General features: G+C 38.0%; 3 protein-coding genes, 4 non-coding genes and 1 pseudogene across 8 annotated transcripts; 4 read left to right on the plus strand and 4 right to left on the minus strand.

The window, feature by feature from the left end:
- Nucleotides 1-1,893: 1,893 nt before the first annotated feature.
- On the minus strand, nucleotides 1,894-5,923 carry LOC141832871 (aspartic proteinase 36-like; annotated as a pseudogene).
- A 997-nt stretch (nucleotides 5,924-6,920) lies between these two features.
- Nucleotides 6,921-6,992, minus strand: TRNAM-CAU (transfer RNA methionine (anticodon CAU)). The gene has a single exon. It is a non-coding gene; the product is annotated as a tRNA-Met (tRNA).
- Nucleotides 6,993-7,214: 222 nt separating this feature from the next.
- On the plus strand, nucleotides 7,215-10,389 carry LOC141833799 (uncharacterized). The gene is made up of 2 exons (XM_074721296.1): nucleotides 7,215-7,523; nucleotides 7,827-10,389. The coding sequence occupies exon 2, from the start codon at nucleotides 7,835-7,837 to the stop codon at nucleotides 10,076-10,078; it is 2,244 nt and encodes a 747-aa protein (XP_074577397.1). The 5' UTR covers nucleotides 7,215-7,523; nucleotides 7,827-7,834; the 3' UTR covers nucleotides 10,079-10,389.
- A 437-nt stretch (nucleotides 10,390-10,826) lies between these two features.
- On the minus strand, nucleotides 10,827-13,651 carry LOC141833800 (protein WVD2-like 3). Its single transcript, XM_074721297.1, has 6 exons — nucleotides 13,283-13,651; nucleotides 12,786-12,871; nucleotides 12,615-12,708; nucleotides 12,458-12,529; nucleotides 11,832-11,942; nucleotides 10,827-11,385 (listed from the first exon to the last, which is right to left on the minus strand). Exons 1-6 carry the CDS (start codon nucleotides 13,649-13,651, stop codon nucleotides 11,146-11,148), a joined length of 972 nt encoding a protein of 323 aa, XP_074577398.1. The 3' UTR covers nucleotides 10,827-11,145.
- A 1,579-nt stretch (nucleotides 13,652-15,230) lies between these two features.
- On the plus strand, nucleotides 15,231-15,303 carry TRNAA-AGC (transfer RNA alanine (anticodon AGC)). Its single transcript has one exon. It is a non-coding gene; the product is annotated as a tRNA-Ala (tRNA).
- A 373-nt stretch (nucleotides 15,304-15,676) lies between these two features.
- On the plus strand, nucleotides 15,677-15,749 carry TRNAA-AGC (transfer RNA alanine (anticodon AGC)). The gene has a single exon. It is a non-coding gene; the product is annotated as a tRNA-Ala (tRNA).
- Nucleotides 15,750-16,117: 368 nt separating this feature from the next.
- TRNAA-AGC (transfer RNA alanine (anticodon AGC)) lies at nucleotides 16,118-16,190 on the plus strand. Its single transcript has one exon. It is a non-coding gene; the product is annotated as a tRNA-Ala (tRNA).
- Nucleotides 16,191-19,976: 3,786 nt separating this feature from the next.
- On the minus strand, nucleotides 19,977-22,398 carry LOC141833062 (putative WRKY transcription factor 39). 2 transcript variants are annotated; one of them, XM_074720457.1, is made up of 5 exons: nucleotides 22,306-22,398; nucleotides 21,418-21,934; nucleotides 21,109-21,336; nucleotides 20,906-21,031; nucleotides 19,977-20,380 (listed from the first exon to the last, which is right to left on the minus strand). In XM_074720457.1, exons 2-5 carry the CDS (start codon nucleotides 21,861-21,863, stop codon nucleotides 20,236-20,238), a joined length of 945 nt encoding a protein of 314 aa, XP_074576558.1. In that variant the 5' UTR covers nucleotides 21,864-21,934; nucleotides 22,306-22,398; the 3' UTR covers nucleotides 19,977-20,235. The 2 variants fall into 2 exon arrangements, with proteins under 2 accessions (XP_074576558.1, XP_074576557.1); XM_074720456.1 differs by having other exon boundaries at nucleotides 21,109-21,934.
- Between the last annotated feature and the right edge of the window lie 2,470 nt (nucleotides 22,399-24,868).

The following is a 24,868-nucleotide window of genomic DNA, read 5'->3' on the forward strand; positions in this document are numbered from 1 at the left end:
AGTAGGTGAGAAAAATTGTTATGAATTCATAATTAAAAAAAGTGTTAGATGATGATGAATCGAGAGGATCGAGTGACTTTGTAGTCTTAAATTCTATTATAAATTCCTTGATGATCCAAATGGAGTTAGTCTTATTAAAATTTGAAACACATGAGTCTTAAATATAAAAAATGTGCGATTTGGGTGACTATATTTAGGTTAAATGTTCTTGAATGGCAATTTAATCACTTTCTTTAAGAATGTTAGGTGAACAATTAACAATAACTATATCATATTAGGCTCGTGTACAATTAAGATCATGGCACAATACGAGCCATCATGAGTTATGCCAAACATAATTTGCAATAAGATATGCAGATCATGGAGTGGTTGATTGAGAACATATAATTAAATACTAAATTAATTAAACTCATTAATCTAATGATTTCGCCATTAACCAAATTGATGCTTAAACAACCTATTGATTGCATCACTGTTAGGTCCAAAGTTAATTAGTGCTAACTTTTTTGCCTAATTATGGTTCATGATAGTCATTTAACAACTAAGAACTCATAACTTTTTTTTAAAAGGAAAATGACAAGAAGATAATCAGTTACACCATTATCGAAAGTTGATTTACAGATTAATATGTTTCATCTTTAGGATGCACTAAACCTAGTGATAAGTGACCACCACCTCCAACTAGATATCATATGGTGCTTCATATTTATCTTTGATTAGATTAAAATTCATAATAAAAATGATAAAATTAGCCTTTAATTAACAAAAAAAATCTTAAGTGATCGAATTTATTGTGGCCCAATCGGCCCATTTGTTACGCCATAAGGCCCATTTATTACAAGAACTCTTTTCGACGAGATGCTCGTGTGAGTCTGCGGCAGAAGAATCGAAGCCCTCCGGCGTTCGGAGGCTTCTCTCGATCGCCGTGGTCTGGAAAGCTCTCTCGCCTTTGGTTCTTGTGGCGTTCTCTGGGTTAGAGTTGAGGACCTTGAGGCGGGGACGGCGCTGCGAAGGCTAGGTTGGACCGGTGAGCTCGTCGCCCTCGCCAATCTTCCAGTTCTAGATATCAGCGGCGCCATTCCGGTCGGGTACTGGATGCAGATCGATACCCTCGCTCTCAGAGTGTTCTAGGGTTCGTGGCTTCACTTTGCCGAGATTTGATTTGTTCTTCCTCGGAAACATGGTCCGTGCCATTCATCGTCCTCTACTTGAAAAAGTTCGCACCTTTCGTCTCCCAGAAGAGCGATGCAGCAACCCGGCTTGCGAACCTTCTTTTTGAGAGAGCCAAGGAGAAGTAGGGCTCTTCAATCTGAGGTAGATTGCCTCCATGATCCACGGACTAGCTACTTCCTACCCGCTTGGGCAAACACAGAAGTTGCTTTTCGTCGTCATGTCATAGCAGGACAGCCCCTTGGGAAGTTAGGTACTAATGGACTTGGATCTTCATCTTTCTCTTTCTATGCTTTTTGAAGCAAATATCTCACAAGACATGGGGCATTCAAAAGCGAATGGTCCTCCCTCTTCTGCAAAAAACCTTAGTTCACCTTAACGGCCTCACATGGTCAGTTCCACGACGACTATCTACGAAGAGGTAAATTGAAAAAGTACAGTTAGTTACGACGCAGGACGATATTATTTGACTTTACCAGGATTCGAACCCTTATCCTTTTCTACAAATCTACTGCGTCATAATCAATTCATCTATGTCCTGGGACATGATACTCCCTCCCATCATGTTAGGCGAATGGTCCTCCCTCCCATCATGTTAGAAATGACATTGATCGACCTTTTATCACCTCAGGAAGTGACACATCTTTTGCATATTGCACAAAACACTAGTATATGCAGAAAAGCCAATTCATAAGATAAAGTCTAATCATGTATAAACTCATCAACGTCTATTACAATCAAACTTACAAAGAAATGGCAGCAATATCCATCTGATAACATCAGTAAAGAATCAATCAATGTACACCATGTGTATATTCTATCGTTAAGAATCAAAGTAATTCTATCTGTGTGATCTACTGTCATGGTAAGTTGCTCAGTGAAAGAACAGAAACAAGAACAAAACTCCTATGCTGGTCCATAGAAGCTTATTGTAGACGATGTGTGATCCTCCATTAGCATTGAATTGCCCAGTGTTTAGGAACTGATTCCTGCCAGATGATGTACTAACATTGACAGACTGAGAACCTGAAATATATATAGATATATAAATACAGGGCATGGTTTGAGCAGTCTTGCAAAACAGAACGGTTGTAAAAGGAACAAAAGGATTTGTAAGTGATTAGGGACTTACAATCATAATTCCTCCAGCCAATGCGCTGATTAGCCAAATCATAAACAACAATCTTATCCTTTAGAACAAGGTCTGCAGAGAAGGATGTGCATCATCATTAGATACACAAACACGAAAATGACAGCCTGTGGCTTTTTTTTTTGTTGGATTATCATTTCATCTTATCATTCAGCAACAGTCATTAATCCTATTAAATGCTGCTGAGGCAAATTATGATAGTCACTGCTTGATAGTCCAACACACGAGTGAATGAAGGTCAAGTCTACAAACCTCCTAGAATGGTTATTTCTGAACCTTGGTTGTTTTGAAAGCCTATGCACCATATGATAGTATTACCCTGCACATAGATTAATTGATATTCATATCAGATACTATAATAGTGTAATGCTTTCTCAAAACATCATACTGATAAAAGAACTCATATGAAGGTTGAGAATACATCGATAACATAAAATAGTAACTCACGTCAACGCCTTGCTGTAATAGATAGTTCTCAGGCTTTAGTGACATGGAAACACCGCCCTTGAAGTTCAGCGTAACAGAAGGAAATGATTCATCAAGACTGTAATCAAGAGACGTATCCAACTGTGTTAGTAAATTCAAGACATGGCACCATGCTGTTATACAAGTCAAATTGCTCCAAAAATGAAGAAGCATCATGTTGTGCATTGGAAAAACCTGCTGGAAGTCACAAAACACTCATTTCCACCGGAAGCAGAGATTGATCGCACCGATGATGAAACAGAAGCAATTATCTGCAAGTAGGTGTGTGGAAATTATTAGTAGATTAGAACATGATGCCAAAAAGAAAGATTCTCAATATTTTCCCAATTACATTGCAATGTTGATGAATAAGAAGCAACAAGCTAACTTACTGCGTTAACGAAAGGACCATAGGCCTGTTCAGCAAGGTAAGCCAATGTGGTACCAGAGTCAACAATGGTTCCTCGAGTGTCTGTTGTGGTGAACACTGATGAGTCAATGGACAGCGCCTGGCCGTTGACAGTAATGCTCTCTAGATTTATATTGTAATGAGGCCTGTTGTGGCAATCAGTATATTTAAAATCTAAAATTTAGAAGCTCAAAGCAGCCAGGGAAAATCATTCAAGAAACACTTGTCTATGCATCAGGCAAATTCAAAACAATCAGTATTCAAAAAAGGAAGAATTAGCAAACATTCATGGTACACTTGAAAGTTTTGCTTCAACAATGATAGGCAAGAACTAATGTATGACTAACATTGCTGGTTCTTCTACCTCCCAAGTACAAAAATATAATCTGCAAGTACATTGAAATTCAAGATCCTTTTTCACTGATATATATTTCAGTGCAAAGTTTCTTGCATTGAGGATTACTAGACGTAAAGAAGTTTCCAGATCTTGCAATTATTCAAAGCGACAATAGCTCTCAATAGAAGAATGAAGTTGGCATTTCTAAGAGAGCTACAAGGAATGCAAATCCATGTCTAAAAAATGGAGCGACATGTTCTTTTAGCAGCGTAAAAATCTTATATGAATAAGCACTTACTGGGAAGGCACAAGTGGGGTATAGACAATACCCGGTTCCACAATCTCTCCGAGCACCAATATGCCTCCTCCAGCATCTGAACTGCTCAGGCAGTGAGAGAAAACTGGAGGTGCAACGCCTATAGAAGACAGTTGGGAAATGACAGATAATCCGTTCTGACCAAATCCCAAAATCCCACCAACTGCCTTGTCTGACTTTGTCAAATCCCCAGACTGTGAGTTGCTACATCTGTATAAAAAGTTACTTTCAAGTAAAGAATTTGCTTATATTAATTTAATAAGAAGAGGGGAAAGAACTCCTTCTACCACTCATGCTCAAAGAGAGGATAGTGCAGAAAACAAATTGCATTCAACAAACATAAAGGTATTTATTATAAGATCAGAGAAGAAGCTAAAAAGTTATTATCTGCTGCATAGATTCAGCAAACTGCTAACGACATACTTTGAAACAAGATCCCCAATTTCCAGTGCTAAACATGATTCCATATATCGCTGTTCAGTTTTGTTCATGATATATTTTTGCAGGAAAAAAACAAAGGTAAACTCTGGTGTCTACCAGTTTTTGACATTCTGTCCTTAACCATATGCAGCATATATCATTTATATAAGTTATAACGTCAAATGCAATATATATATATGTCCTACAGCACATAATAGATAGTTTATCATTGACGGTACTCAAGATGAACAATGGAATGCAAGTTATAACATACATATCAGCATATGCAAATAAAAATATAAAACAAGGGTTACAAAATTTTCCCTCGACAGTGTGTCACTCTAGTGTCAGCGAGAATACATACCCGAAAACAATTTGAGCTGAGGAATTTAATGACTGTTGATCTCCTGTAATCGTCTCAAAGTAGATAGTATCATATACATAATAACCGGAAGTTCCACTCCCATCACCATACTGGAAGGAGTAACTGCAAGTATCACGTGAAGAGCCAGAAGGACACACAGCCTCTCCAGTTTGGAGGGCAGATGTGCAACGATCATCAGAACAAGTAAGAACTGTAGACGTGGATGACTTGTCTGGCTCATAGAAGTTCAGTTGGATCTGCACATGAAAAAACGACAATTTATGCAACCAAAGCTCCAAAAATCTGACACCAACAGGTTTAAGGCTCAAAACACAATCACTCAAGTAACAACACGAGAGGCAACTTCATGTTAATTGATCAATAGAAATCACAATTGGGATGCAGGAGGTCTTACATTCAACCCACTAGATATGGGCAACCATCGCAAGCACTGCAAGTCACCCACAAGACGTCGCTCCCTGTATCGATCTGAACATAATAGTCTGTAGCTGGGTTCCCCAGTCTCACGCGTGTATAATAAAGCCTGCAACAGCGTATAGCCATATCGAGACAGCTTAAACGTCAACGTAAACTGACTCAAATGTTTCAACTAAATTGTCGGACATGCTTCTTGTTTTTTGTAAGCTGAACAAAAGGAAACTCCATAAAATAAGAAAAATCAGCGCAGTAGAGGATAACTAAATTGACAGGAGCCCCTTGATTAATAGTTCCATGGAAAACAATAAAATCAGGATTTTGCAATTGATAGCGACGGTTTCAAAAGAAAGGGCTAATTTTAGAAAGAAAAAAAAAGGAATTTCAAGAACAGCATGGGATACGAGAACGAACATTCTGATTCAATTCTGAATCGTAGGAATTAAACAAACCCAAACTAGGTTCCTTTTTTCCACAAAAAGGAAGCAAGAGCACAAAATAAGCACAAACGAAAAAGGAAGCTTTCCGCAAAGAGAAAGCGCATACGCACCCGAAAGTGAAGGGATTGGCGGAGCCCTCGACGGGGAAATCCACCACGCCGGATGTGCCCAGCAGGGACCGGCCATGGCGGGCTCGGTCGCGCGCTCGGAGATGATCCAGACGGACGCCCTTCGTCGGCAGCGCTCTCTCCAACCTCAAGCCGGCCTGGAACGCGCCGGAGGGACGCTGCTGCTCCGAAAACACTCCGGTAGCGGAGGCAGAAAGGAGGAGGAGGAGGATCAGCGGTGGAATCCACATCTTCCGCCCACCGACGACCATCCCCGCTCCTTCTTGCAGTAATCGAATCCAAGCGAAGAGGGACGGAAGGGGGTTGTGCCATGGCGATGTTTGATTTTGCTGCATTTATATGCGTCGTTCCCTTCTTCTTCCTCTGTTGTTGCCTTTTTTGACTAAATAATACTAATTGTTGATTAAATTAATGCCAATGGGTGCTTCTGCTCAATTTTAATATGATTAAACTAATAAAAAAATGAGGGATATTATGCTTCCCACGAAGGCACGAATTGTTCGATGCCGGCAGGAATTAAATAAAATATTACCATTAAATATATTAAAATAAATAAAGTAGGATGAGTAGATAACTTGATGCACCAACAGCAGTTGTTCATTCTTTAGATCTCATAATTAACCAATAAACAATATTATAATTTAACTTGCTTCCTTAGTTGATTTTAAAATTATTAAAATGTTAATTTCAAATTTGATTAAAGGGATTAATTTGGAATGCCGAGTCAATATCTGCCTTAACAACTACAGTTAATTAAGGTGATTAGTGTAATCATCTATGAGATCATATTTCCAATTTAAAAAGCTTGTTTGGTAAAAAATTAAAATAAAAGGTGAATCGGATTGACTGATTCATTGATAATATTTGGACAGAGTAGGATCAATCTATAATCAATCAAAATTGGGGTGTGCAAGTTTAACTAAAGAGTTCATCACATTTATTTAAATTTGGTATTTAAAAAAAGTAGCTTTTAATTATCAAGATACAGTTTTGAATAATATGCGACTTCTTATAATATTTATAAATTTAAACTAATTCTAAAAAAATGAAGATTAAGTTGAAAAAGATTATTTCTCATTTAATAATAACAGCTAGTGGGAGTCATCGTAAATAATAGCAAAACTATAAGACAATTAAATTATAATTAATGCGTCTAGCAGGCTAGCAAGCATGTCGCCTGTGGCTATGATTTCCGGGCCCACTACTGAATATGGGCCGGATTTGGGTTCGAAATTAGCCTTTACCAGACAAATCAAACCAAATACAAAAAAATGCGTCCAAAAAGTTATCAGAGCCAGGTTTCGATCCTGGGACCTGTGGGTTATGGGCCCACCACGCTTCCGCTGCGCCACTCTGATCTGCTGTTTGAGATGTATGTTTACTTATTTATAGTTGACTAAGATAACCACGGAGTGTGTCTAGCAGTCTCCCATTTGTGTTATCGGATCCAGACGAGAACGGATCCGGCCCGTTAAAGTTCATGAAAGGGCAACCCTGTAATGTTACTGCATAATCTTATGCGTTGTTGCCCTATGTTGACCTTAATGCCCCCTTTCCTTCTCGCATCGGCGGCCATCTCCTCCCCTTCGCTTCTGCCCTTTTGCCCTCTTCCTTCTCCAAACCCTTCCTTTTCTTCCCTTCCTCGCCTTCTAAATCCCTTCGCCCTCCGTTCAAATCTCTTCTCCTCCTCTTCCTCCCTCCTTCCCGCGTACTGAAGGAGGCTCCAAACGAGCCCTAGATTTCCGTCTCCATCTCGACTCCGCCTGGCGTGTCCCTGCTGATTCTGCGTCGTTTTGCGGCGCCTTTCGCTTTCCCTCATCAAATATCGGATCTTGGGCGGCCTTCCTTCGAGGCTGGTGGCGTTCGAGTTAGCATTTAGCGTGTACGAGGTATTCTTGCTGCGTTTCTATTTCCGGATGTTGTGTTCTTTCGGTGAAGTTTGTGTTTTGATGCAAATCGATAGGGTTTGGGTCGAATTTATATGAATACTACTGCGTCGTTGGTTGTGGAGATGGAAAGTTGGAATTTTGGACTTAAGATTAGGACAAAGTTGTATTTTTTTTCTTTCATGATCTAGGTTTTATTAGTGACGATTATTTAATTATGGGGGCTTTCACATTGTCTATCATGGTTTTGAAGTTCGGCAGCTATTGACGGACTAGTTTTTGAGCTGTATTGAGTAATTTTTGCAGGCATCGCAATGGCCGACCATGATTTGGTTCTTGGAAATCCTGGTTTAGCTCTCGGCCATAACCACGAACTAGTTATTGATGAAGGCCAGGGTTTAGGCCTTGGACAGAGACATGGTCTGGTTCTTGGGCACCCTCATGATCATGACCTTGATCTAGGCCAATCCCACAGTCATGATCTTGCACTTGGACATTCAAATGAGAGTCAACTAGTTTTGGGGCATCATCACCATCAGCACCACCATGACCATGGCCATGATGATGGCGAGGATCTGGCTTTAGGACAGAATCATGACGCTGATCAAGACAGTCTTGCACAAAGCCACGAGTTGGGTATATCAGACAACCATGAGTTGACTCTTGCTGAGACCCATGATCTCAGCGTTGATCATAGCTTGGACCAGCTATCCGTGGACCACGAGCAGGAGCTTGCCCTTGGATTGACACAAGAGATGTTGCAGGGTCAGCTAGTAGTGTCGCAGGTGTTGCAGGCCCGAGCGGTGGTTGTGAGTCCGGACCACCAGCTCACTGTGGGACAGGAGTTTGCTGATGTCAAGAGCTGTCGACGAGCTATACGGGACACAGCCATTGCTTGCCACTTTGAAATTCAAACTGTTAAGTCAGATAAGACACGCTTCACAGCAAAGTGTGCTGCTGAGGGTTGCCCATGGCGCATTCATGCAGCAAAGCTCACTGGTGTGCCAAACTTCACAATCAGGACCATCAATGAGACACATACATGCAGTGGAATTTACCATCTCGGGCATCAACAGGCATCAGTTGAGTGGGTGGCAAATTCTGTTGAGGAACAGCTTCGGGAGAACCCACACTACAAACCGAAGGAGATACTAGAAGAGATCCACCGTATGCATGGAATAACATTGTCATACAAGCAAGCTTGGAGAGGAAAGGAGAGGATTATGGCTACAGTTCGTGGGTCCTTTGAAGAAGGGTATCGGCTCTTACCACAGTATTGTGAACAAATTAAGAGGACAAACCCAGGAAGCATTGCAAGTGTATACAAAAATCCAGAAGATGATTGTTTTCAACGACTGTTCATCTCATTCTATGCCTCAATATATGGTTTTGTAAATGCGTGCCGACCACTGATTGGGTTAGATAAGACTGTTTTAAAGAGCAAATATCTGGGAACCTTACTCCTGGCCACTGGATTCGATGGAGATGGTGCTCTATTCCCTCTAGCTTTTGGGGTGGTTGATGAGGCAAGCGATGAAAATTGGATATGGTTTTTGTCTGAATTGCATGCTTTACTTGAGGCCAATACAGAGAACATGCCAAGGCTCACAATTTTGTCAGATAGGCAGAAAGGAATTGTAGATGGTGTCGACTTCAACTTCCCAACTGCCTTCCATGGATTCTGCATGCACCATCTCACTGAGAGTTTCCGCAAAGAGTTCAGCAACTCTGCACTTGTTGATATCTTCTGGGGAGCTGCTCATGCTCTCACAGATTATGAATTTGATGCTAAAATGAGAGAAATTGAGCAAATATCACCTGAAGCTGCCTTCTGGATTGGAAGGATTCCACCGCGTCTTTGGGCAACTGCCTACTTTGAGGGAACACGATTCGGACACCTGACAGCAAATATTGTCGAGTCGATTAATGGTTGGATACTTGAAGCTTCTTCACTCCCAATAATCCAGATGATGGAGTATATCAGGCGGCAGTTAATGACTTGGTTTAATGAGCGACGTGAAGCAAGCATGCAATGGGGGACAATCCTTGTGCCTTCAGCTGAACGGCGTGTCTCTGATGCTATAGAACATGCAAGAGGCTATCAAGTCGGAAGGGCAAATGAAGCAGAGTTCGAAGTTGTTTCTCCTCGTGAAGGCAGCATAATCGTGGACATCCGCAACCGCTGTTGCCTTTGCCGAGGTTGGCAGCTCTATGGCTTGCCCTGTGCTCATGGAGTGGCTGCACTTCTCTCTTGTCGACAGAATGTTCATCGGTACACTGAGAGCTGCTTCACTGTGGCAACATATCGGAAGGCATATTCGCAGACTATACATCCAATTCCAGACAAGAGCCTTTGGAAGGAAATGTCTGACTCAAATCAAAATGCCAATAATCAGATTGCCTTCGTAGTTAACCCACCCAAGTCACTAAGGCCACCTGCAAAGCCAAGAAAGAAGAGAGTCCGCTCGGAAGATCAAGGACGGGTTAAGCGAATCGTGCATTGTAGCCGATGCAATCAAACAGGTCACTTCCGAACAACATGTGCAGCGCCTGTATGATACATTGTTGGCATTCTGGTTGTCAGTATCCTCTCCTTTTCGTATATAGATTATGGTAGACTGATAGTCAATCAAGAGGAGTTAATTTGAGTTTTTTTTTTTCACCTTCTGTACTTTAAGAAATGTTAGTTAGTTGTCTAATCCTCAAGGATATAGTAAGGACCTTCATCATTGTAGAGTCTTTATGGGGTCTTTAGCATAATGGTTATCTGCTTATTTATTTCAGGATTCCTCTTTAAGGTATAGTGTCTGTTTTTCTTTTTGTTTGTCTGTTTTATCTGCATCAAGGACCATCAAATAAAGTTTTGCATTTGAACTAGTAAATCCTGTATCTATTTTTTTTTTCTAGATGGACTACTTTTTCTCCCTGCATAGTATGCTTCGAATTGTCTCTGCACTTAATGTTGTTCTCAGTTTAAGTTGTCTTTGTATTCAGCAAAGCCAAATTATGCTTCGGAAGCAATGTTTTGGAAAACTAACCACAGCTAACTGGCTATGTTACTGGAGAGTTGGTTGACTGGTTGAACTAGTTGACCAAGAAAATAATGTAATAGATATAATTTATACTAGTTAAGTCCATGACACACGTTTAATGTTAAGAAATAACAGTTACTGGTTTTATAATCTGGTTTCATCACCCGAGTAGATCTGTTTCCGATCTTCGCTTTGATCGTTTTAATGCACAAATTAAGTTTTGCACTAGTTGAGAAAGACATTTGAGTCAGATAGGACATAATTCTTGCCAATCAAATGATACTACTGAAATCTCAAGAAATATTTTTACATAAATTACATCAAACCAAACAATAACAAATAGTCATGCAGCTCTTTAGCACAAATAAATACACGCACCTCTCTTCCCCTTGGGAATAAATAATAAATAGTAAGCATGTTACATGTTCTTATACGCATGTACATAAATACCACAATTTGCAGCGTCAAACATCACACACACACACCATCTGATCTAAAAGTCTTCACATGCATCACAAGCTTCAAAACAGGGCGTAAATTAAAGTCTGAGACAGTGTGAAGTCATCTTTGTGAGGTAAATTAAAGTGCCATACTCACTTCACATCTGCAACATGACTGCAGCTGTGTTCTGATCTATTGGCGATAGTAGTGCGCCTAGATTTGATGTTCTCTCCCTCTTTCACATTCTTCTTCATGGCTTCAGTGTTGTTACTGGCGCAAGGACAATGAGATCGTTTGCAAGCTCCAGGACAGTGGTGTCGTTCAGCAGGGGTGACGTCATTGTGGCTCTTTCTTCGAGTGAGTTTGGGTGATTTCGCTCGAGTAGGAGGTACCTTTGTACAAAGAAAATGATCTAACTAGATGAAATCAGACTTAAGAGAAACATAGAAATCACAGAAAAGTAAGAGATGAAAGTGGTAGAAACAAAGGAAAAATAGAAGAGTGGAATCACAAACCAAGCAACAGAATAGGGGAGAGTATTAGAAGTCAAGACATGCTTCATGATGTTAGTGGAAGGCTTGTTTTTGGATATTTGATGCGGGATTATGCAAGACATACACATCAAACATGAACCTTTCAGTAGTTTATCAAATAAGCAAGATGTGAAATAGCTAAGCATCATAATCCTATGACACATGCCATCATGAAATAGCTAAGCATCATATTTAAGTTGGAATTTTGGATGTGATGAGTTGAATTTTGGTAATGAACTTCGCAACGAACTCTGTGGACTCTGTTGGATTACAAGGGCTCTAAATGCAAAGCTCCAAGGCATTACCTTCTTTAACTCAGCCTTTGGAGGAGGGCCATCATGGTAGAAACTAGGAATAGGTTGTGCTTTGAATGTCAAACTCTTCCTCAACTCTTTCAGAGCTGCCTCGTGCTCTTCCTGATGAATTAGATAGTTAAGAATAACCATACATTCACAATCAAAAATCTTCTAAAAGTGCTTCAGCTCAAATCAAGAAATGTTATCGCATTTGTAACTGTTGGGAAATGTAACCCGTCAAAGGTTGTTTGAAAGCAACTTCTCTATCAGCCTTCCTTTCTTTTATTTAAAATTGTTTGAATGAAGTTGTATTTTGTTTAGCCCAGACAGGCGTTGACCATCTCTTGAATACTAAAATAGTTATACTAGAAATGGAACCATATACAAACTATGTTTCAGATAACTATGTTTAATGAAATTTCTAATACATGCATAGTGTCTACCATGATGTGAAAATTTCATGGGATTGAACTAACCATTTAGCACATGTACTAATAATATATATGCTATATGTAGCGTCTCATAATTGCAAGGTAAATGTGAAGAATTGAAATATACTGACATTATGATAATAAAAATTTTCCATTGTGCACATCAGCGTGGCATTGGCAGAGTATTAACAAAAGAAAGCATACCCTTTTCCTAGCTTCAGACTGATTTTTTTCTTCCTCCAAAGCTAGGTGTTTCTGTTCCAACTTAGAGTAGAACTGAAGAAATCAGAAGTCAAAGGATTAAAAATGAGTTGGTTAAGATGAGAACAGTTAAATCAGACCTAGTACATAGAGATAGTACCTCCTTTCTCTTGTCTGCACGCTCACTGCATCTGAAAGTAGGGGCAGCTGCTACAGTAATTTTGCTTCTCAAATTTCTTACAGATGGTGTAACTCTACGATATAGTTCAGGAGAACTCAATACACTGTATAAGCAGAGTAGAGGTAAGATACAATGATGAGTAAAGGATACGAAGCAACAGAGTGAGAATCTTCAGCATCAGCTTGGATTGCATTGTGAAGTTGCAACGGCTTCCTGGATGTGAGTAGGGAGTTCCTCTGCAATGCATTACAACCCAACAGGATTAATTTCGCAATTGATCATTATTCAGATTTCCTGAATACTTTTCCAACAGAACTTTAAATGCCAAGCACAGAAGCCATGTCAAAATTTGAGTTCAAAACTTGTATTCTTCTTGATATGTTGATAATACTGTATGAAACGATTATGGTGACATGAACTTTTTGTTGTGCATCATCACTAGATATACCAACGAGCAACTTGTTTCTAGGATCAGAAGTGGATGGTGAGAATGTACAGGAGAAGCTAAAGTATGAAACCTAATGGCATCCTATGAACTGCTTAATAGAGAGCATTCATATGGATGCTCTAGTTTTTATCAAGGAAAGATTAAGAAATGACATCATGGAACAGTTAACAATTTTTATACTGAGGGATAGACAGACCACCTGAGAATAGTTTGGGATGTGTGCTGACTGGAGATCTTCTACGGTATCATGTTTGTTTGCATTCACAGTTAAAGAAATAATAGAGTTATGTCCACCAGAAGCACGTTTTTCAGTTGCAAGAGTGAATGGATGAGGAACAGTGTGGTTAGAATGCGCATTTGCAGAATTAGCAGGCTTCGGTGCAGCTTTCTTTCTTTGATTTGATGACTTGTGAATAATATGCTTATTTTCTACTGTGTCATCATCCAAATTCTGCTTACTGAGTTGAGATAGTTCTTGCTCCCGCTCCTCATGAGAATTCTCATCTATTATGCTAACTGCATAATCTGACTCTCTATCAGAAGCCACTTTAATGATTTCCATACCCATTAACCTGCCACAAGAATCAACACAATGAAAATATAACTAGGCATACAAGATGTAAGTAAAAAAGAATACAAGCAGCAAGATAGATTTGCTCAAACTGTCAGATTAACTGCTGGGAAAAGAAACATAAAAATTAAAGTGATACCTAATTAAGTACTAGAATTTCAACATCTAGCTATCTCAATCACTATGTGGGAACTTCTTCAAGAATTTTAACAATTATGTTTATGGAAAAAATTATAAAGTGTAGAACTAATAGTTTGCTGCACAAAATTATGTCAAATATCACTTTCCATTGCTAGAGGGGGTGCCTAAAATCATCAATAGATCACACATGCGCACGAGATCACATCAAATATACAAAATGGAAAGAGAAAACAAACTGTAAAAGTAACTACTCAAAAAATAATTAGATGCTATAAAGAAAACCAGGCAGTTTTACAATAGCAGCAAGAATAACTTCATTTTATTCAATTTTATCATAAGTAATTCTTAAAATGAAAGTAACAAAAAGAAAAATGAATCGTTGGTCCTTAGTGGGAACTTGAGTAAGGAGTAGTTCCTTGTTTGTAGAGTTTTTCAAACAAACTATTAAAATAAGAAACAATTCCCTTTTTTTGAGGTAATTGCTAGAGCCGGATGAAAGGAAGCCTTCACATCTGATTTTAAAGAGGGGAATCCAACCCTACAAGAACCTATCTCGATTTTTCTTTTGCTAGGCCCATAGCTAAAAAACCTACTTTCTTACAATTACGAGATTTATTTGATAGAAATCCAAACCTACTTGCTTCTCTTTATTCATTGCATGATGGGGCTACCTAGAATCACTACCAAATGACACACATGAGAGTGCAAAGAACATCACTTAATCGAGATGGAAGAAAAGTGAAAAGGAACTGAATAAAAACATCAGTAAATGCTACAAAGAATTTCTGAGTCTAGTCCTATGATAGAAGAATAACTTCAAATTTGGTAATTAGTATATCCAGTCACTTTTTTTTTTAACTAGAAAAATACTGATAGCGATTGTAATTATGCACTGGAACATGCATGAAGATAATGCCCTTTGGAAGATGCTAGCTTAACAGAACCAGCAAGTGATAGAGACCAAAATATGATTAGCCTGAAATTCATAGAAGATAATGTTAATCATACAACAACAAATCAGCTTAACATAACTAGCAAGAAATATGACAAGATATATTGATTTATTTACGACTAAAATTGTTTCAGACAGCCTAGAGTAGTACCAGTGAAATATATATCATAAAGGGGATGTAGCTCAAATGGTAGAGAGAATCAATACCCTGCATCTCCAGAATAAGTTTTTTTGGCCATTTCCAAATTGATAAGTAGGCATAGGGAATAGCTAAAATTGTTTTGTACATACTATACCAGCAAAGTATACATTACACTGGATTATATCAGATGGTAGAGCGCTTAGCATGTAAGAGGTACGGGGATTATATATTACAAAGAGGATGTAACTCAGATGGTAGAATACTCGCTTAGCATGCGAGTCAAATTGTTAAAATTGTTTTGAACAACCTAAAATAATACCAGCAAAGTATAATATCACAAAGGGGATGTAGCTCAGATGGTAGAGCGCTCGCTTAGCATGTGAGAGGTACGGGGATCGATACCCCGCATCTCCAAATTTAAAAATTATAAGAATATTTTTTCACAGCCTATATTAAACCAGCGTCACCACCAAAACTCCGAGGAGTTTTTTCTGCTAAATATATAGATCAGTGTAAAGCAATTGGATAAAAATTGTTAAGTTTAAACAGGAAGCTGCTAAATTTTTTTTGCTGAACCTAGAACTAAATCAGGTCAGCTTTTCTCATCTTAATAGCCACCCTAACTCCAAGGAGTTTTTTTTTTTATCGAAGTAGGCAAAATGTTAAGTAGGCATGTGAGAGGTATGTGGACTAATACCTGCATTTCCAAATTGATAAGTAGGCATAGAAATTGTTAAAATTGTTTTGAACAATCTAGAATATTACCAGAAAAGAATGATATCATAGAGGGGATGTAGCTCAGATGGTAGAGCGCTCGCTTAGCATGCGAGAGGTACGGGGATCGATACCCCGCATCTCCAATTAAAAAAATAGTAATAATATTTTTGCATAGCCATTAGACCAGCATCACCACCTAAACTCCGAGGAGTTTTTTCTGCTAAACATACAGATCAGTGTAAAGCAATTGGATAAAAAATGTTAAGTTAAACAGGAAGCTGCTAAAATTTTTTTGCTCAACCTAAAACTAATTCAGGCCAGCTTTTCTCATCTTATAGCCACCCTAACTCCAAAGAGTTTTTTTTTCTATCGAAGTAGGCAAAATGCTAAGCAGGCATGTGAGAGGTATGTGGACTAATACCTGCATTTCCAAATTGATAAGTAGGCATAGAAATTGTTAAAATTGTTTTGAACAATCTAGAATATTACCAGCAAATTATAATATCACAGAGGGGATGTAGCTCAGATGGTAGAGCGCTCGCTTAGCATGCGAGAGGTACGGGGATCGATACCCCGCATCTCCAATTAAAAAAATAGTAATAATATTTTTGCACAGCCTATTAGACCAGCATCACCACCTAAACTCCGAGAAGTTTTTTCTGCTAAACATACAGATCAGTGTAAAGCAATTGGATAAAAAATGTTAAGTTAAACAGGAAGCTGCTAAAATTTTTTTGCTCAACCTAGAACTAAATCAGGTCAGCTTTTCTCATCTTAATAGCCACCCAAACTCCAAAGAGTTTTTTTCCTTGTTTTTTCTATCGAAGTAGGCAAAATGCTACTCAGAAATAGAAAGAAGAGGAAATATATTATTCCGCACATTTAAAGTCAAATCAAAATGCACCAGAAACACACACAAAAAAAAAAATCGAAGTCAAGAATTGCTTCAAAACAATCGGTCAAGGAAACAAGACTACATTCAAAATTGATCCTAAATCCAAATGCACATTCTTAAGTGCCAACACAAACATCGAGAATTCCCAATCCGGATGAGACCAGAAAAATTCCAACAAATAAAATAGGTTCCAAATGTGACTACCTCATCCCATCAAGAACAATCACAAACTACGATTCAATCGTTCCAACAATAGATTTCAAAGAAAACCAACCCCCAATACCTAACGAGATATAGGGCAAAAAACAGCCAATGCCTTGCGATTTCACTTTCCTCTCTTCCTCCACCGCCACCGTCCGCGGTCCGCCGGCCTCTTCGCTTTCCTTCCTGTTTAGGAGTTCGGCTCTCGTCCTCTCTGCGGCGTCACGGTGTGGAGCTCCCTGTTACGACATATATAGCAGTGCATTAACATTTGACGCCGTTACGTAACATAACGGCGTTGGATGGAACCTTCGCGCGCTCTTCCTTCGAGTCGTTCGCAGGTAAAGCGGGGCCCGGTTGTCGTTTCGAGAGCGGTAAGATTACCTCTACCAGATGTCGGTGACGGGACCCTGACATTAATCCGCGGCAGATAACCCGTCACGCGCGCGAACAACTTTTAAATATACTCAGTCCACCTATTCGGATACACTCGAAATAATACCCGACTTATAATTTGATGGCGTACGATATACATATTGTAGACCTGTTGCGGAGCGAGTAAAAAAGCGTTGAGGTCACAGAGAGATTTAAGCTTTTTTTCAAATGCTGTTTTTTTAGTAGCCACCGACACGTAACGACCGATACGCCACCACACGGCTGACTCAAGTTCCGTTACGATACAGAACCATAACAGAAGAACAGTTCCAACTTCGTCAGTTTCCGGTATATTACTCGTAACGCTGTTGAATATTAAATTCTTTAATATATAAGGCCACCCCTCACGGCCGACCCATCCCCACCCTGTCCTTGCATGTGGGACCAGCCCAAAGCGAAAAAGGCCCCACATGAAATGATAAGTTCTTTTTATTATTCGTGATATATCCCACAACAAATGATTAGTTGAAAATAAATTAAGACTTTCACATAAAAAAGATAAATGTAAGACCAACTTTAGTCAGAAGCCAATTTTATTCTATTTTGTACATTTTAATAAATAATGTAAGTTGCAAAAATTATATAAATTATCTCATTAATATAACTAATTTATTTATTTTATTTAATATGATATGACAAAGATCTCAACCTAAAAAAGTGATATATGCCCCTAAGAATGTCCCTCCATTGATGTCAACTTCCTAACTCTTTTGAAAAACAAGTAATACCATAGTTCTCTCAATTTCATCCACAAAAAAGATGTTTTTTAATTACTTGGACGAAATATTATTGGTGAGAGGTTTATGTCCATGTCAAAAAAGATGCTATTAGGTTGAACAAGCTACATAACACCTTTTCAATTAGTCTAAATGAAGCTAAAATTAATTAGATGACAACTAAGTGGATTTAATTTGGAGTTAAGTGATGATAAGTTTAGTGACCCAACACTACTATATATGGCAATCAAACTAAGTATTATAATATTGAGTTAAGCTAGGCAGTTGCCATTTGAAGGCAAATTAAGGAAGTATTTAAGATGATAATGATGATGAAACCATGTTTGGCAAATTGAAAATTGAGCTAAAAAAGCGTTCTATGAAAGCCACTTCAAAGCTATTAGATTTTTTAAAAAATTAAATGCATATTAGTTGGGACCATAATTAATTAATTAATTAATGATCTAGATTGATTCACACATGGAAAAATTAAAAACTCTATGAAAGATATGTTTGTAAACATCTCTTATTTATATGATTATTCATTTTTCTCGTTTGCCTTTAATTAAGCCTTTACATATAATCCATAATAGGATAATTTCAAATAAGTTATCATCCAATATTATAATTGTTTTTTATTATTTAATGTAATATTTAAAAATCTGTTATATGAGGAACCAATTGGCCGGTTAGCAAAATAAGCCCATTAGATTATGGAGCTTCGGTTTGTAGTTGGAGATGATTTGATACCTTTTTCTTGAATAGCTTTTGAAAAGTAATTTATTTATCTGAGAATCAATTAAACTAAATTAGATTTGATGTATGTTCATCTTCCATATGTCAAAAAAATAGATTTTTTGTTTGTCAAGTTTTGTGTTCTAATTGCATCTGAACAATATTGTATTAAAAAAAATATTGACCTTTATTAATTCTTTCAACAGTTTATGATACTGCAAAATCATTCGATTCATATTTTGAACATAAAGTATAGCACAAAGATGGTTCTTCCTCCACTAAGTAACTCTTTCTTTTAGTGCACAATTTGAGGCCTAACTCTAGTCTTGATAAGCGATTAACTTCTAACATTGTCTTTCGGCAATCGAATCGCTTGCATTACGGACAAAGTTACATATATACAAACATGAGTTTGTGAAAGAATCAAACTAAATTTTGTTCTTTCTTCCCATGAGGACTTAACTACCAAGTTTGTGGAAGAATCTAACTAAATTTTATTCTTTCTTCCCATTAGGACTTGACTCGCAAGTAGACATCAAATAATTGACTCATGCTAAGTAAAATATTCGAACCTACGAAGTAGGATTTTCGGAGATTTGTAATTCGATTTGCTTCACCAAAGATGTTATTAATGAAATGGCCACTTGTTGATAGATGAGAGAAAAGGGAAGTGGAACATGCTTGCTTGAACCCTAAAAAAGGCAAAAGGGTTGTCAATCTGGCTCGATGGTAATCATATTTGTTCTTTGATTCTCGGCTGATTGAAAAGTCTCATTAGGAACTGAGATGTTATTATGGTCGTTAGCTGATGGAGTGGGTAAGCAAGCATTTGATCCACTGTGGTCGAATCATGGCTGTTTCACTTCCTTTCATTTTTCACTTCCTTTCGAATCAGACTTTTGACTTCTTTTTTCTTCTGGTGATGGTGGAATCCTCTATCTGATCTTTTAGAAGCACTTCAAATAGTTTGTATGGGTCCAGGTAGTCATATCATCGAGTGGTGATGCAATCGACCATTACATAAAAAGCATAATCATCACCAATTAAGATTTAACAAAGCAAAAATCCCAGAGAAGCTGAGGAGGAAGTGGCATCTGAGTTCTAGGCAACGTTGGAAGATGTTCCATGAATGAAGTTTCAAGAGAAGCATCTCATCATGGAGACATGGACCACCGGGCAACGCAAGGTTCGGCACGAACCTTATCTTCGGACAACATGCAGGCAGGCAAGCAATGGCATGAATGATACAGACAGCGGCAAGTGGCCGCTATCTAGCAAAGTAGAATGCGAGCGGTCCATTTCATTCCCCATTTAGAGTCTTGCTATGTGACAGTGATTCTTCTTTTGGTTCAGACTCTGGTTAAACAGATGCGGAGAATTTCCAACAGAAAAAAGATTGGAGACACGAGAGAATTGATTCCAATAAAACCACTCTCCATTTTCTGAACAGCGAGTAACATTTGTACATGGATTGGAAGGGAAATTCCTTGTAGTTTTCCCTCCTCTTGAGTTTTGCAAAAAGATGCTGGAAGTTGCAGAAGCTCATTCTCTAATGGTTATGGAGATGTTTGCAATGACTAAACGAAGAAGGTGAGGTACAAGATGGTGGACGGGAGGGTGTTAATGATGACAAAATCTTTATTGCCTCTATGTTTGGGCGGACTGGGTGAGCAACCGAGCGTGGTTGTGCTCCCCTTCGTAGGTAACAATCATCATTGAAGGGTCTTCCAAACACCTTTCGACGTGTTTCCTCGCAGGGCAGCCCCTCATACTGCTGCATTTGTAGTATCCCCTGCATTGTTTTTACAGAATTTTAATTTTCAATAAGGTTATGCAAAACTTTAATGATAAGAATAAGCAGTTTCATCACAATTAAAAACATAAGCAGAGAAATTGATGAGAAATTCAGTGACAAATTGTTGATTGAAGAAGTGCATAAAGTGCAAATAAGTGAAATGTAACTATTTCACAATTTATCATTTACTTATCATATATGACATGACATAAAATATAGAGCAAAATAACAAAGGGATTATATTCAATTCGAAGAGAGCCTTGAGATAAGTAAGCTAAATTATAGATTCTTCAAATTAATAAAGGACTCGAAATAGTAAAGTTTTAGTGAAAAGTTATAGAACTGGTGTGCTTGCTTGATCTTTAGCTATGTTGCAAAAAGAAAGCAAATTAAAGAAACTGAAATAGCAGCATGTAACGAAATCTATGATAAACCTAAGCGCATGGTCTAAACTGTGGAAAGAGAGAAAACAGCTCAGACGATAGCATGCATACGAACTAAGATTGGGATGAGATAGCATACCTGGGATGAGGAGATCCCTTGATTGGCTTTTGTCCATACTTCCTCCACGAATAGTCATCCGGTGGGATATCAGCAAGCTTATTACTGACAGCAGGCACCTTAATGGTTCTCTTAACTCTTAGCTTCCTGAAGATAAAAATAGTGTTAGCAACAAATGAATTCAATCCTAAGAATCAAATGAAAAAAAACATCCATGAACTCGCCTTCTCTTTGAGCAATGACACCGGCCACTTGTGGCACATTTTCCGTTTGCATCCTCCGCTCTACATACACACCTCCGCTTTGGAGGAGGATGCAGATTCACTGGGTCAGACGAAGACGGTCCACCAATCAGATGGAATGATTTTCCATTCAAGTTAGCCACACTCCCATCCATGCTTAGAGATGACAAGAAGGACCTTGTAGTTGACGCAGAGGGTGTGTGACTAGAACTGTCAAATTTAAGATTAATGGCACTATTAGTCCTACGAAACATGTCAGCCTGAAGCTTCATCTGGTGGTGAAGCTGAAACCTTGGATCATTCTGCGGTGGGTGCTGAAGAAACTGGTACTGACTTGATGATGAGGCATGTGGTCCAAGTTGATTCTCAAATAGGCTCCTTTGAGATAGTTGAAAAGGGTTCTTAGCACTTGAATCCAAAAACTGAACTTTCCCTTCTATAATAGTTCTTGGCAGTTGCTGGGGTGGATTGGGACTCTGCTCCATCTTTGACAACATTTGGTTGCCTGAGAGGAGCTTATGATGGGAGGGAAATATGACTTTGTTGCCAACCCTAACTCTCCCATGGCCAGAACTGTTCGTGAGCAAAGAAACCACTTTCTTGAATCTTGTAACAGCATCCCCTGTCTCACTCAACAAGTTTGCAGACTGGGCCTTGTTTTGAGGCTGGGAGAGGAGGCTAAGAACTCTGTGACAGCTCTCGATTGCAGCTCTGTTAGCTTTCTCCACCTCCTCCATCTCAAAACCACAAACTCTAAATCAACCTAAAAATCCCATTTCGGACAGTTCGGGAGAATTAAAAGTTCCAACTGCAGAAACAAGAAAGATCTAAGAATTCATCCATTCTACACGATAAACACATAGAGTGAAAAAATGATCCACGATTAAGTTATATGGGAAGAGATCTAAAACAAAGGAGCAAAAAACGAACCCCAATTTTTTCAAACAAAAAAGCACGTCGAACTCAAAACCTACTTCGGCATGCAAAAAGAGGAATCATCAAGATCATATTTTGGCCACCGAACTTGATTCAAAACATCAGAAAGCAAATAGCTTAAACGATTGTTACACGGATATTCCTACTGAGCTCAATAAATGTTGAGAAATCCTCAAAAAAGGCATCAATTTGAGCACTGCAAGAAAACATGGGGATAAGAAACAGGATCAAAGAGCTGCTGACCTCGGAGAAGAGGGAGGGAAGAACCCTAGGGTCGAGTTGGTGGTGGCCTTCCAATGGCGCCCATGGGATTGGGAGGTGTGCAGGAAACACCAACAGCAGAGCAGAGAGGTTGGAAAATTTTCCCACATCGCCTCCTATTTATTACTTCAATACCCGGAGCACGAAACGAGGACTAAATTGTTATATTTGGAATTCGAAGGGATCGATTTCAACAAACGTATGTTTTCGTTTCAACCCCTATACTTCACATATTTTTCAAATCGTACTCATTAATAAAGAAAAATAGAATGAAAATAATCGCAATTTCGAATATAATCCGTGAGTACTCCTAATTTTAAATATTTCGTCTAGTTTAGGATTGTATATAATTATAAATATTATACGAAAAGTTTATTTAAAAAAAGAAAATTCCTTAGCTGTCATCACAATTATTTGCTTAATAAAGACAGAATTAATTGATGTGTTACTAGATTAAGCTAAATGTAGACTCTAATTTCTCGAAATCTCTATTAAATTCAGATACATTTGTATTAATTCCATAGACTCCTATGTACACCTACAAAGTAATTAAATGATTCGATATCTCATGAAAATCTTTTAATTGTTTTTTAATTATCATTGACTTTGACTTTATATTAACCTAATTATTTTTAATTCGTAGGTTATTATATTTCACTTTTTTTTAATCTTCACTTTGTTGTTTGTCTCGTATGTAAATTGAGAAACTTGGATCCATATATAATTTTCCCAACCAGACTTTAAGTATAGCTTAAGTAATTATTTAAATGTTTTTAAAATGATTAAATTTTCACATCATTTATCTATAAAAATTCAAAAAACGTCAAAAAGTCATCAACATCTCTTATATTTCTCTCTCTTTTGTCAAAATCTGTTATTTTCTGAATTTTGTTCATAATTAACTTTTATGATGTGATGTATTATTGGACGAGTCACTCTAATGAAAATGAAATTGGAAAAAGACACCCAATTAAGCCAATACAATACGAGAGACTCCTCACAATACTAAAAAGACTTACAAGTTAGAGTTGCATTAATTGAGTTTGCCTCTTAATCACTATATATCATATCACACAGATTTAGTGCAAGAACCATTAAGAAACAAACAAGTTAATGTAAAAGAATTGGATGAACAAATTAAATGGTAGAAGATTAATAAAGGGTAGACAATGGAGCACCCTTGTTAGCCACTGAACAAGCACCACTTTGTGTAGAGGATGCTCACTTGTATTTCACCATCATCAAGTGAAGGGTAGTTGAGCTGAAGATAGCTATGGCACAATGAAAACACAAGAAATTAGGGAGCCATAATGTATCACTTTATGGCTCTTCGTTTTGGCCATTGAGCCTCTCATACTCCTAAATACACATCCCACTGGTTGTGCATTGAAGAATTTAGAAATAGCCATGAAAGATACCTAAATTTGTATAAGATGTTAGCTGGTATCATCAAACCTTGTGAATGTTATTGATGCAGCTCAATAGTCTTCTTAAAAGCTTAAGAGTACAGCTCATGAAGTTTATAAGGAAACAAAAGCAGAGCCATGTAAGTTCTAGCTAAGACTTATCATACATGGAAATAATCATTTAACAATCTGGTTCTACTTAGCAGTCAAGATTACCTGATCTGGACTTGATTGAGGAACTGGGTGCCAACAAGCCATTGTAATTGTAATTGCCACTGACCAGAGCACCAGATTACATAATACTATGACATCCTTGTACTGATTTTTGAGCTTCATGAGTTAAATTGATTGTGTTAACTCATGATATTTATGGTCACTCAATGAGCTGACAATAGCAAAAGGCAATGGCATTATATTCAGTTATATATCAGCTAATTTCACCAAAGCTGCTTCTGACAAACGTTGTTACTGGTAGCTGTTTCTTCCTTGTACACATTAAGTAACTTTATTGCATCTGGCATTTTAGCAAACTATTAATCATTTTATCAAGTTATGGGCAAGAAAAGAAGAGATGCATTCATTTCAATCATTATACAGTTTCAACTGTTGCAAATGCACCAACTTTAGGCAAAGTCTATTACTTTACCACGGCTTCACTGTGAAGATTAAGCTCCTGACAAGTTACTTCTGGAAAGAAACAGGCACGTTACCATCTCTGAAATACTGCAACCAGAAAAGTCATCAAATGGTAGGTAAACTAGATGAATATAATAGAAATAAGGTTTATTGAGCATGAGTTATTTTTTTAACATGGTCCTCACATGTGATGCAGTAGCAGAATGTGAAAGATCAATATAATTAGTGCAACCAGTTTTGTCAAAGTTTTGCAGCACCAATTATTATCATCTCTTATGCAAGTTAACTGACTGGATTCTTTGTATCAACTAAAATTTCCTTGCTGGGAGTTCTTTAACATAGTAATAGTAGTTATACAGTTACACGTGATTAACTGTGCAAGTCCCAATACTGTGATCTGCTATATTGATGTAAATCCACTTATATATTTAGACCCTTTTAATAGTGGCCGTAAATGCTTAATTCAACTACCAGTTGATGGTTTTCGACATAAACGAGAACCA

Source organism: Curcuma longa, chromosome 8, assembly GCF_044706935.1.
Source record: "Curcuma longa cultivar G26 ecotype Majalengka, Jawa Barat chromosome 8, ITB_CL_G26_1.1, whole genome shotgun sequence".
NCBI classification, from domain to species: Eukaryota; Viridiplantae; Streptophyta; class Magnoliopsida; order Zingiberales; family Zingiberaceae; genus Curcuma; species Curcuma longa.

Excerpts from the sequence above, each read along its gene's own strand:
- LOC141833062 (XM_074720456.1), bottom strand. The coding sequence starts at position 21,863 with ATGGAGGAGGTGGAGAAAGCTAACAGAGCTGCAATCGAGAGCTGTCAC. Across the intron at positions 21,032-21,108 it reads TGTCATTGCTCAAAGAGAAG|GAAGCTAAGAGTTAAGAGAA; the intron begins GCGAGTTCATGG and ends TTTTATCTTCAG. Across the intron at positions 20,381-20,905 it reads AAGGGATCTCCTCATCCCAG|GGGATACTACAAATGCAGCA; the intron begins GTATGCTATCTC and ends AAAACAATGCAG.
- LOC141833799 (XM_074721296.1), top strand. The coding sequence starts at position 7,835 with ATGGCCGACCATGATTTGGTTCTTGGAAATCCTGGTTTAGCTCTCGGC.
- LOC141833800 (XM_074721297.1), bottom strand. The coding sequence starts at position 13,651 with ATGGGTATGGAAATCATTAAAGTGGCTTCTGATAGAGAGTCAGATTAT. Across the intron at positions 12,872-13,282 it reads ACATCCCAAACTATTCTCAG|AGGAACTCCCTACTCACATC; the intron begins GTGGTCTGTCTA and ends AATGCATTGCAG. Across the intron at positions 11,386-11,831 it reads CAAAGGCTGAGTTAAAGAAG|GTACCTCCTACTCGAGCGAA; the intron begins GTAATGCCTTGG and ends CTTTGTACAAAG.